At 58.8% G+C, this 11,690-nt stretch overlaps 1 protein-coding gene across 1 annotated transcript in view; it reads right to left on the bottom strand.

Moving 5' to 3' along the window:
- The window catches only part of NRTN (neurturin), a 12,626-nt gene extending 936 nt beyond the window's left edge, over positions 1-11,690 (bottom strand). Inside the window, exons 1-3 of the mRNA XM_006904230.3 lie at positions 11,653-11,690; positions 2,844-3,051; positions 3-82 (exon numbers count right to left, since the gene is read on the bottom strand). Of these exons, the coding sequence (XP_006904292.1) occupies positions 3-82; positions 2,844-3,012 (249 nt within the window). The 5' untranslated portion in view covers positions 3,013-3,051; positions 11,653-11,690. The remainder of the gene's footprint in view (positions 1-2; positions 83-2,843; positions 3,052-11,652) is intronic.

The raw sequence follows: 11,690 nt of genomic DNA, 5'->3' as shown, positions 1-11,690 counted from the left end.
CGCGGGCCCGGGGACCGCCCGGCCCAGGGCGTCAGCTCGCGCAGCTCCACCGCGTCCGGGGCGCCCTGCAGCAGGGCACGGTCTGCGAGGGCGGGGGAGAGAAGGCGTTGGGGGTCAGTGCGGGGGAGGGACCGAGCCACCTCCCCTCGCTGTTCCCTTGCCCAAAATGACAGCTGCGGGGCCGCTGGGGCACTAGCGCATCTCCCACGTTCCCGCCCATGCACTCTCTCTGGGTGGTGTTGCTCGGGTGAATATCCAGACCTCCACCCTGGGCCCTCAAGGCTACCAACACCTCTGTCTGGACCCTGCTCGCATGTTGGGCTGCTCGGAGCCGGCTCACTCTCTCTGACCAGCGTTGGAGGGCTGCTTCCTACGCCCCAACCCTTCACCCTTCCTTGAGCTGTACGGGTCTCTAACTCACTCTTTAGGTTCCCCACCCAAAGCTCCCACATTTTCTCTGAGCCGCTGGGCTGTTCACAACCTCCAACCTCAACCCCCACCATGTTCCTGCTGCTCCACTGAGTATTGGGCCTTGGTTTCTTCATCCAGAAGCCCGTGGTGTTCCAGCTTCTCAAAACACACAGAGGAACAGCAGGCACTGGGGACTGCGTTTGGGGACCCCAGCACATGATGTGGCAGCAGCTATTGTTACAGCGGTCCCCATGCTACAGATAAGGAATCTGGGCACCCAAAGGAGCAGAGACTTGGCCAAGGCCACAACCACTGACAGGTGGCAGCGAGAGAGAGAGAGAGAGAGACAAACCCAGACAGCATCCTTCCCGCTTCCATCGAGTGCCTAGGTTTGGCCCAAGTCCAGCCCTCTCCTCGCACAGCTGCAGGGAGGTGCCCTCAGTCCCAGACTCCCAGGGCCCGGTAGCCTAAGTTTATTTCCCAGGGGCTGGCCCTGCCCCGGTACAGTAAGTCCTCACTTAACACTATCAATAGGTTCTTGGGACTGTGGCGAAACAGCGAGTAACAAAACCAATTCTACCAAAGGCTAATCGATATAAACAAGAGTTCCGTTCTTACGGCATCCCATCGACTTTATAACAAAATTATGTTCAAGGAAACGACTTTATTCGAGGACCTGTTTTTCACCGCAGTCCCAGGAGAGAAGTGCAGACTTTGGAGTGGCAGGCAGGGGATTCCCAGCCCCTGACAAGTTGCTGTCACACTTGTAGCTGGGAGAGGAAATCCTGAGTTTAGCCCCGCCTGCCGTCAAGGCTGGCATACCTGGCTGTCAAAAGAAATACCTTATGGGAGGCCCGAGAGGGAGGGGCTGTCTGTCACCTTGGGGGGGTGTTTGTTCCCCAGAGAGTCTCAGAAAGCAGAGATCTGCCACTGTCGGTCTTGTGCAGCTTCAGGTGGGTGATGGCCCTGCTCTGTGGCTCGGTTTCCGTGTCTCCTCAGTGTGCTTGCAGAGTCCAGCCGGGGCTGGGATGGGATGGGGTAGGGAAGGGGCTGGGGTTGGGCTGGGCTGGGCTGCGGCAGGAGCTGGAGCTGGAGCTGGGACTTGGAGGGTGCAGAGTGGGAGGCACCTGAGCAACTTGTTCTTAGTTCTTGTAGCCCAGGGGCAGCGCTGGGAATGCCAGCAATGGCTGCTCGGAGGTTGGATTCCAGACTAGCTCAGTTCTGGTGCCTAAAATTCTAGCATTTAGTGTGCCCACCCCAAAGATGTCCATCTAGAGAGTTATTCTGGGGGTTTCCAGATGAAATACTGATGCCCAAATAAGTTTGAATTTCAGATAAACAGCAAATGATCTTTTAGTGTCTCTGTCCCTGCCTCCCTCCAGTAGGCTCGGCCATGTCCACCAGTTCTGGACGCAAGATGAATAGATCTGCTCCCCGCCCCTCCTTCCTAAGCCTGAAATTCCACCATCAGTTCATATCCCAGGGCCTAGAACATTAGGCGTTTGGTAATCAGCGGCCACTCCTGTTCATCAGTACCGCTGGGCCCAGGGACACGATCAGGACTGACCAGCACCCGCTACGGGCCAAGAGCCTCCTTGGTGGATCCACCACCATCGGTGCTTCGCCTTCAGGTCCTGGATTGCTGGCTTTTGAAGCTCTACCCGGGTCTCTGGGACCCAGTGTCTTGGGAAGGACTTTGCCACCTAGGTAAAGCATGGGGGTGGAGGTGAAGCCCTGCCATAGGCCACCCTTTTCCATTGCGAAGCCAAGACAGGGTTATGTGGACTGGAATGGCACATGGGGATCCCTGCTGCTCGCACTTGCTGTACATGTGGACATGGGCACACACACGAGGTCAAGGCCCACGAGGTCAGAAGCTGCAGAGGGCAGGCTCCAGGGGCGAGTGGGGAGTTGGGCCAGGTGGCCATTCTCCATGGGTGGCCGTTTCCATTTCTCTGCCTCCCTGCCTTTTCATGTCTGTCTCTCCCGCCCTGTCTCTCTGTCTCTGTGTCTCTCTCTCTCTGTCTCCTTCCCCATGTGTAGGTCCCTAACTGTTTCTAGGTCTCCCTCTCTTTCCCCCATCCCTTGGTCTCTGTCCAGCCGGGTAGGTCACTGGGCTTTGGTTCCAGCCTCCCTCTCACCCCACACCCTGCTGCACTGCAGGGGCCACCCAGGCCAGGTTCCCAAGTCTAATCTCCATCTGGTCCTCTGGTCTCTGAGGGCCAGAGCTTAATTCCTTATGACAGCTGAGCTGAAAGACCCCAGTTCCCAGGAGCCATCCCCCCTCCCTGCCAGACCGTTGAGGGGATTTGCACCCTCCCTTCGCCCCATCTAAAAAAAGCCTCTGTGGCCCAGCTCCAATGCCTGAAATTCCCCTAGCATGGCTGCCCCTGTGTCAGAGGTATCTGACCCAAGACTGGGGCAAAGCTTACACTGGGCCAGGCGAGCGATCCGGGCATCCAGGGTTCGAGGTGGCCGGCGCAGTGGGGCTAATGCAGGTCCAAGGCCATGGCTGAGGAGCAGGCCTTCTCGACACATCCAGATGGAGAGCACGGAGCTGCAGAACATTGAGGCCAAGGCCGCCGCCTTCCAGCGCTGCATCCTCAGCCTGCGGGCACGGGGTGGTCAGACGGCCTCCGTCTGTCAGGCAAGAAATGGGCACAGGGCCAGGCACTGGGGACACAGTGGGGCCCCTGATTTTGAACCACTTCTGCTTAATGATCAATAACAGACATAATTCATCAAGGAACTACTGAACACGATTGTGACGAACACTACCAAGGAGGGGGTGGGCACTCTGCCAGGAGTACAGGGAACCGTCCCCAACTAGAGGTCCCAGAGTGTTTACCTGAAAGTTGAGGAAAGTTGAGAATTGAATTTGAGACTTAAACAAAGATAGGAGTTGACCAGTGGCATCTCAAGCATAGAGAACAGCCCGTGCAAAGGTACTGGGGCTGAACCAAGCTTGGCCAATCTAGCCAGGAGGCTGGGGTGGCTGGAGCCCAGTAACTTTAGGGGAAGAATGAAAGAGGAGAGCATTCCCAGCAGGGGGCACTGTGGGACAAGAGTGGCAAGGAGAGCTGGTGCCTAGAATAGTCTGGGAGGCAGGAACTATGGGGCTGAGGCTTTGTTCCCCACATACAGATGTCCTTTGGAGTGACTTCCTGCCCCTCTCAGCCTGTGTTTTCTTTCCAAACAGATAAACTGATGACCAGACATCGGCAGCAATAAAGCAAAACTGTGCTCAGCTCACTTCCAGGCCTTTGCACACGCGCCCTTCCACCCCAAACACTCTCCTCTCTCCCTATTCCCATTTCCCTTTCAGTTTCCCTTCCGACAGGGCCTCCGCCATAAAGCCTCCCCCGACTGCCCCCCACCCCGGACCCTGAGCATCCCCCATTATACACGCCATGCCATGACTGCCCGGGAGCATCGTGCTTCGTGCATACAGTAGGTGTCTAGCGACCCACGTGCACCGACCCCCCTCCTTAACCGTGACCTAGCAGCTCCATGCCACCCAGCAGGCCCGCAGCCCGCGTTTACATTCCCCCACCCGGCTGCCTGGTGTCGGCCTGCGCGGGGTCTGGCAACTGGCCCGGTGTAAACATTTACACGCAGAGCTGAAAGCCAGGCTGGGCGCAGGTCAGCGCCGGGACTGGGCCGCGGGGTGCCGGGCGCCCCCACGCGCGCACCTCGGGCAGTGCAGGCTGCTTGCGGGTGGGCAGAGCGGTTTGACTGAGGTTTGCGTGATTTGCATGTCATTTGCATAGGCTGAGCCCTGCTTGTGGTTATGCGCAGCGCCTCTCCAGCCCCATGGATGTGACAGCAAAGGACCTACACTCACCGGACAGTAACACTGGGCATTTATTAAGCACTTGCTGTCTGCCAGACCTAGTGCTGAGCCCACAAGGGAAGCTATTATCTCCATTTTACCGCTAGGGAAACCGAGGCACAAAACAGATAGGGAGAGGCTTGTTCAAGGGCACTTAGCTCTGACACAGCACATACCGCACAGGCCGTGCTTGCTTGGGAGCAAATGCCATGGAGTACCCCCTAGGACTTGCCACTAGTTGATATCACAGCTTTCGTTACTGTTGGTGGTGGGAAGGAAAGAGCCCCCAGACATGAGGGGGTGTGAATGTATCCTGGGCCAGCCTGGAGATCTGAGGGCCCAGCATGACCAAGGCCCTGGGCAGGGCCAGCCCTGGCGTGTTGAAGGGACAGGGAGCCCACTCATGTGCACAGGGAACAGAGGGCAAAGGGGAGGGCAAGGAGGGGACGGGGTGGGTCATGAGACTATGTCATTCTTAAGGTTGTGCAGCAAGCAGAGGTCAGCCTTTGCATTTGTCAGGTGCCCACCCCTAATGAGCGCCGACTTTATGCCAGATCCCATCTTATGAACAACATACTCATTTCAACCTCAGGATTCCTTATCCCCATTTCACAGATGGGGAAACTGAGGCCTAGAGTGTTGTGACTTGCCCAAGGTAACAAAGCTGAGATTGGAACTCTGGTGGCCTCAGCCCCGGGGAGGGGCAGATGGGCAGGGAAACCCACCCAGGCTCAAGACGCAGCTGGGCATGGCTTCCTCTGGACCCCAGCACCTTGCCTGCCCCACAGCCAAGTCTTGGAGTAGTGTGCCTCGGTCTCCCTCTTAGGCTGGAACGAGGCCTCTGCACAGCACCAGGCCTTGGTCCTGTCTCTGCTAAAGGCTTACGAGGAGACTGAAAGGGGCACGAGACACCACGCCAGAGATGGCCCGGCCACAGGAGCCCCCAGTGGCCTTGGAGTGGCAGACCCCCCCAGAGCTGTGATGGGGGGCAGGGAAGTAGGGGGCTGACGGTGGAGGGGCCCAGCAAGCCGACTGATAAGCGTCAGTTAACAATGGGCCTTTCTGTAAGGGGGTCACCCAACTGGTTTGTCTCTGGCACGGACCTGACCGGGAGGGGTGGTGCGGGTGTGGCAGGGGGCACGGGGGAGGGGCCAGGTGCGTGTGTATCACGGAGGCCTCGACCTGGGGGCGGGTTCCCTCAGAGCACACCTGGGGCTCACAGCCACTCACACCCAGCGTTCTCATTCTTGCACACACCGTATACCACTTACACGCCCAGTGTTTTCATAGTCATTCATTTGGACATTTTCACACACGGAAACCTCACATTCACACACTTGAACACTATCACACATACTTGGAATTCTCACACTTACTCCCAAACATGATCACACTCAACCTTACACCCACATACTCGGACATTACCACACTCACTCGTGTTTTGCACTCACACGCTTGGGCATTTTTCCATTCATATGTTATGACAGACTTGAACACTACTGTGTGTAGATGCTCTTGTGTTTCACACTCCTACACGGGTGTTTTATACTACACTCAAATACGATCACACTTGAACACGACCATGTTCACACACTAGTGCGACTCCCACATTCTGGCTACAGGCTCACACGCACAGGGGCACACACGTAAATGCACCCCCAGTGCTCTTGGGCCCTCGGCTGCAGTCCCGGGGAAACGCTGAGTGGCACCGACACAGTGGGCTGACAGTGAAGCGTGTGCAAGCAGAGGACGCAGAATGACCCGCACTGACCGCTGGTACCCGTCCCACACTGCCCAGACAGGGCCTGGCTGGTGGGCCCTTCCCCGCCCTCAGACAGTGTCCAGAGCCCAGAGTCCTCACTGCCAAGGGAAGGGCACCCCTTTCCTTCTTGGAGGCCACACTGATCTCAGCTGCAGCAAGAGGGGTCGAGGCTAGACCTCCACCTCTAGCTGGAGGCCACAGAATCCCCAAGACTAGGGCGGGGAGGAAGGGGAAACTGAGGCTCAGAGAGTGGCAATGAGCAGCCCGAAGACACCCAGCCAGGCAGGCCCTTCCAATCGTCCAAGGTGCAGACAGTCACGGTGAGGGGGTGTGGGTGTTTCTGGCAGCCTCCTCTGTGGTGCCAGGAAACGCTGCTCATTATCCTGGTACCCAGGCAACACCTTGGGGCTCCGCCTTTCCACAGAGCTTCCCAGGGAACACTCGCCAGGCATACCTGTTCCCAGGGTTAGCAGCCTCGGTTCTGCAAAGCTCCAGGCCTCCGCGAGGCACCTGCATCGTGCTTGTTCCCAGGGAGAGGAAGGACGAGATGGGACCCACCCTCCAGCCACTCATCCCTCTGGTCTGGGGGAGGCCTGGTATCGGGGCCTGTCCCCATTGGGCAAACACCTCATCCTTCAAAGCTGTAGCTCCTAAAGCCCCTCCTCCAGGAAGCCTTCCCTGCTTCCTATCCTGGCATCCTGGCCGCAGGTCCCTCCCTCCCGCCCAGCCCTGAAGCATGGTGTGATGTCCACCTCTGTCTTTTCCGGACTAGGGGTTTCTGGAGGGGCAGGCTGGGCTGGATTATCTCAATAATTCTGTTCACAAAGGCGTGAGCTGGCTGCGGCTCCCCAGTCTCCACGCTTGTGCTGTGTGCTGTCCCCTCCATGTGCACTCCCTTTCCACCTCAGTCCTGGCCATGTCCTGGCCCTGTAACTTGGTTTCCTCGTCTTCAGAGAGTGTCTGAAGGGGGCCACCCAGCATTATGGGAAGGCCAGGGAGGACCTGGGAGAGCTTGACTGAGTGGACGGTGGGGCTGTCGTCACTCCCACAGGCAGAGCGAGCAAAGCTGTGAAGCCACGTGGGCGGACGTGGGGGTGGCCCACATACTCAAGGGTGAGTGTCTGTGGGCGCGACACGTGGGCTCCAGGCAACCGAGTTCGGATCCCTGCTCTGCCTCTTCTGGGCTGGGTGACCTACGCTCCTCCCCGCCTATGGGCCTCAGTTTCCCCATCTGTACAACAGACTGCCCAGAACAACCTCCCTCAATTGGAGGGCCACTTAATTCAATGAAGTCCTGCAGACGCGGCTGATGATAGCCACTGGGCCCAGCCCTCAGACACACATACTTGCATGCCTGTGCCTCTGTTTCCCCCTCAGTGCTGTTAGCTCCAGGGCTGACAGCTGGGCAGTGCTGCTTGTCTCCTTCCCCCTAGATGGCCCCTGGGGGTTCCCTGAGGTTCCGCTGATAGGGAAACTGAGGCCTCGTGACAGTTGGGACTTGGGTCTCTCTCAAGGCAAGACTCAATGGTTATGCAAGACAAGAAACAAATTCCACAGCCCACAGAAATGTGCCCCCTCCCTCAGAGGGCCCCAGGGCCAGGCCCCACCCCATGGTGGGGACTGGGAGGCCAGGGCAGCTGCGAGCTGGCGACACACATCTGGGGGTAAACCAGGAACATCTGGCTAGCACAGCTGGTTCTGATGTCGCATCTGCAGGGGCCGGGGCCAGGGGCCAGCCTGTGGGACGGCCTTATGGCAGGGTGCAGTCGCAGACACCCGCAGCTGACCCTTCCAGGCCTGGCCAGAGGCGGGGGCCTAGCCTCCCCTCCTCTTCCCCAACCCAGAACTGCCTGCTGCCCAGCCACTAGCACTATCGATGGCTCCCTGCTACTCTGAGGATCAAGTCTCGGCTCCTGAGCTTGTCTCCAGGGGCTCTGGGTCTGTCTTCACGGAAGTGCAGCCGAAGGACGTGCAGAGTGACTTCTGGAGAGGACTGCGTTGGTTGTGATAGCAGTAAAGGAACAAGCGCTAACACTGACCCGCGTGAACAACACTGCTAGTGTAAGCAGTTTATGCCTCACGACTCGCAGCCAGGTGTGGGCTGTCTTATCCCCATTTAGTAGATGGGAACACTGAGGCCCAGAAAGTGAAGTAGCTTGTCCAGGGTCAAACGGCACATAAATGGGCAAGCCGAAATTTGAACACAAGTGGTTAGGTAAACTCCTACTCATGCCTCAAAGCCCAGCCCCAACAGCCCGTCCCCGCGGCATGGCCACAGCACCAGACGGCCTCTCCAGCAACAACAGAGAGCTGAACGCGGCAGTGCTGGCCATCCCATTCATCCAGGGCCGGGCACCTGCTTCGTGCTCGCCACGTGTTGGCTCCTCCCTGCAGTCCCTGAAAGAGATGTTGTTAGCCCCGTTTCCCACACCGGAAAACGGAGGCTCAGAGAGGCAGAGTGACTTGCTCAGATAAGTGGCTGAGCTGTGGATGAACCCGGGTCCGACTCCAGACTTGTTCTCCCAGTGCCCTTACAACTGCTGAGCTCCGGGTAAGAGGGGTAGCAGAAGGGGAGGGGACGGGAGGGGGTGCTGGGCCCTGCTGTCTGGGGGAAGGTGGCACTGAGTTCCAGGGGAGTGACAGGGTTCCTCAAAGACACACAGCAGAGCAGAGCTAGCAAGTAAATACAGGAGCCACATGGCAGAAAGCCCGGACTGCCAGCCTGGGCTCTGCCCCCAACACGTTAAACCAGCAAACGCTTATTGAGCTCCTGCTGTGTGCTGAGCCAGGCAGGGAACTCAGGACGACCGAGGCCACCCTGGGCCCCATCCTTGCCAACTTGCTGTCCAATCAGGGCAACGGATAGTAAATAAATAAATATGGTCATTTAGATGTTGACGGTGTAAAAACAAAAATACAACGAGGTGAAGCCATAGTGGCTTGGGGTGCTTCGAGATTGAGTGGTCACGGAGTGCTTCTCAGAGGAGGCAGCATTTGAACTAAGACCAGGTGAAGATCGGGAGAGCATCCTGGGTGGAGGGGACTGCAGAAGCAAAGGCTGGGAGCGGGACAGCAATGGGGCCAGGGACTATGCAAGGCTGCAAGGTCGGGGAGGTCAGCGCCTGGGGCTGTGGTCTTGGTCCTGCGTCTCTGCCGCACAGGGCATACTCAGGGAGGCTGGGGCGAGGAGTGTGGGTGGGTGGGCTGTAAAATTCCCACTGCGACCACCCTGGCTGGTCTGGGGCTGGCCCCGCAGGCATCTGGGGCGAGTGGGAGGGGGCTCCCTGGGGTGCGATAACGGGAGCAGCCTGAGGAGGCCTGGCACAGCTGAGCAGCTGGCGTGGGGCCCAGCGGGTGGCCTGAGGGGTGTGGACCCTCCGGGACTAGCCAGGACAACATGATGCAGAGCTCACCATCTGACAGAAGGGGAAACCAAGGCACAGACCCTAGGCACAGCTTAAACCCTAACACTGGTTTCCTGGGAAACAGGGTACCTGAGTCACCTTTTCCATCTCCCCAAGTTCCAATGCCGCCTTGGGCCTCCAACACGTGAAGCTATGTAGGAAGCAATGGTGCCCTCTGGGCTTGTTTCCCCAACTGGAAAGGGAGATGCCCCTGCTGCCAGCGGGGGGCTCCTCCTCTAACTTCTTCCTGCCCGGGTCCCTGTGACCCACCCTTCGAGACCAGGAAAGATATATCTGCAGAGGAATCTCACAGCCCCTCAGCAAAGATGGCCCAGCCCAGGGATGCCAGATGCACTAAAGACCCGTCCTCTCTACTCCGTATTTCCAGCCCCCACCTCCAGGAATCTGCCCTTGAATGCCTCTCTGCTCCCTCCGCCAATCTTTCAGAACAGGCTCTCCTTCCTCCACTCACCCCGGCACCCTGGATTTGCCACAAACAGCCATCCTCGTCTTTCATGCCTCCAGATCTTTGCCTATGCAGTTTCCACCACCTGGAATGCTCTGTTCCCACTTAGAAAACTCCTACTCATCTTTCACAGCCCTAGCTCCAATGCCCCTCCTCCAGGAAGTCTTCCTTGACAGCCCTACCCTAAGGTAGAGCCTTTGTTCCCCACCCTGGGCTCACCGTGGGTCTAAGTCTGTCCCCCTTGAAGGACAGGGTTCAAGAGCTCTGACATCAAACCGCTGTACCACTACCGTCCAACAAACACTTGTTGAAACAATCTCTTGTGTCCTTGTGCCTCACTGCAAACTATTTGGTTCCTTCTCCTGCCCTAGATGCTTTACATCCTCTGCTCCTCCCTGAAAACTGAGGCCTGAAATTTGAGGGGCAAGCACAGGTGGTGAGATTTCAGACTGTGTGCCCAGCTGCAGAGGGGCGATGTTTGCTTTTCTTCTTTGCACCCCCAGAACTAGCTCTGTGCAGCTCAGTGGGGGTGGGCTAGAAGGCCTAAGAGTGGCTTTGGAACCCCGAACCTCAGAAGTCCTGGGATTGGGAGGGGTGTCTGAAGGGCCCCAAGGCGGTGGGCTGGGGGTGGGGAGATGCTGGCAAAGCTGGGAGTCTTCTCTCCACTGACATCCGCCTAGACCAGTCACGCCCCATTGGGGCTTCCTCAGCCTGGGGCACTTGAAGACAGACAAAGAGTGTCATGGAACACAGAGAGAAGGCTGTTGGGCAGGGAGAGGGCAGGGGGGGCAGGCAGGAGTGAGGGAAGCCAGGGGTCTGGCCTCCTGAGCCCCCTCCCAGGGCCCTGGCCCTGCTCCTCAGATCTGGGCTGGCAGCCTAGGGTTGCAGGTAACCACAGGCCTGCTGAGCAGGGCCAGTGGCACCAGGATACATCCTAGTGCTTGCTGGGGAGGGGGCAGTGGTGACAGCACCCTCTGGGAGGGGCCGCCTCTCTCTCCAGTCCCACCTCAATCTGCCTACTGTTTGCAGACCTCTTGCTTGGCCTGTGACTCCTAACCCCTAAACCACATCTCCTGGGAGAATCTGAGACTACCCTGAGCGAGAGAACGCCTCTTTTAAAGAGTGAGAAAGGGAGCCACAGCCCCCTCTCCTTCAAAACCGGTTTTTGCCCTTAAGGGACCCCCCCTCCCAAAAAAAGGGGTTTCGCGCCCTCTTGCGGCTGAACAGGCGGCTCCAGGAGCCAAGAGAGCCAGGCCCTTACCGGAGGACACCGTGTCCCCGGCGGCGGCGGCGGCGCGCAGGGAACGCGGCCGGAACGCGCCGCTGACAGATGTTTACTTCTGCGCGCAGCTGGGCCGCGATGGCAGCCCCCTGCGCAGGGGCCGCGGGATCCGGGTGCCCCCGCGGCCCCTCGTGGGCCACAAGGCAGAAGGGGTGTCGGGGGCTCGTCCTCTTGCAGGCTGCCCCCACTCCCACCCCTCTTCAGACGTACACATGGGGGTCGGAGGAGACCGAGGCGCGCCCGCCCCGTCGGACAGGGAACCCCCCGCCATATCCTGACTTGGAGAAGCGCTTAAGATTGCCCTCCCCACCCCGACCCGCCACGCGCGGACCTGTTGCCCCTTGGCCCCACCTTCACACACGCGCAGGTTCTCGGCTCGACGAGGTAAACTACTGGTCTACCCCTAGCCCCTGAAAGCCCCCCAAACTCCTGTTCATGGGGCTGGTCCTTCCCCCACTCCGGTCCCCTGTGGGCCCCCAGCTCGCGCTTGCTTACCTGCTGGGACGCCCGACTGCCCGTCAGTGGCGACCGAG

The sequence above is a fragment of the Pteropus alecto genome, unplaced genomic scaffold, assembly GCF_000325575.1.
Source record: "Pteropus alecto unplaced genomic scaffold, ASM32557v1 scaffold30, whole genome shotgun sequence".
Lineage (NCBI taxonomy): Eukaryota > Metazoa > Chordata > Mammalia > Chiroptera > Pteropodidae > Pteropus > Pteropus alecto.
The sequence above is the reverse complement of the archived record's forward strand: the minus strand, read 5'-3'. Positions and strand labels throughout refer to the sequence as shown.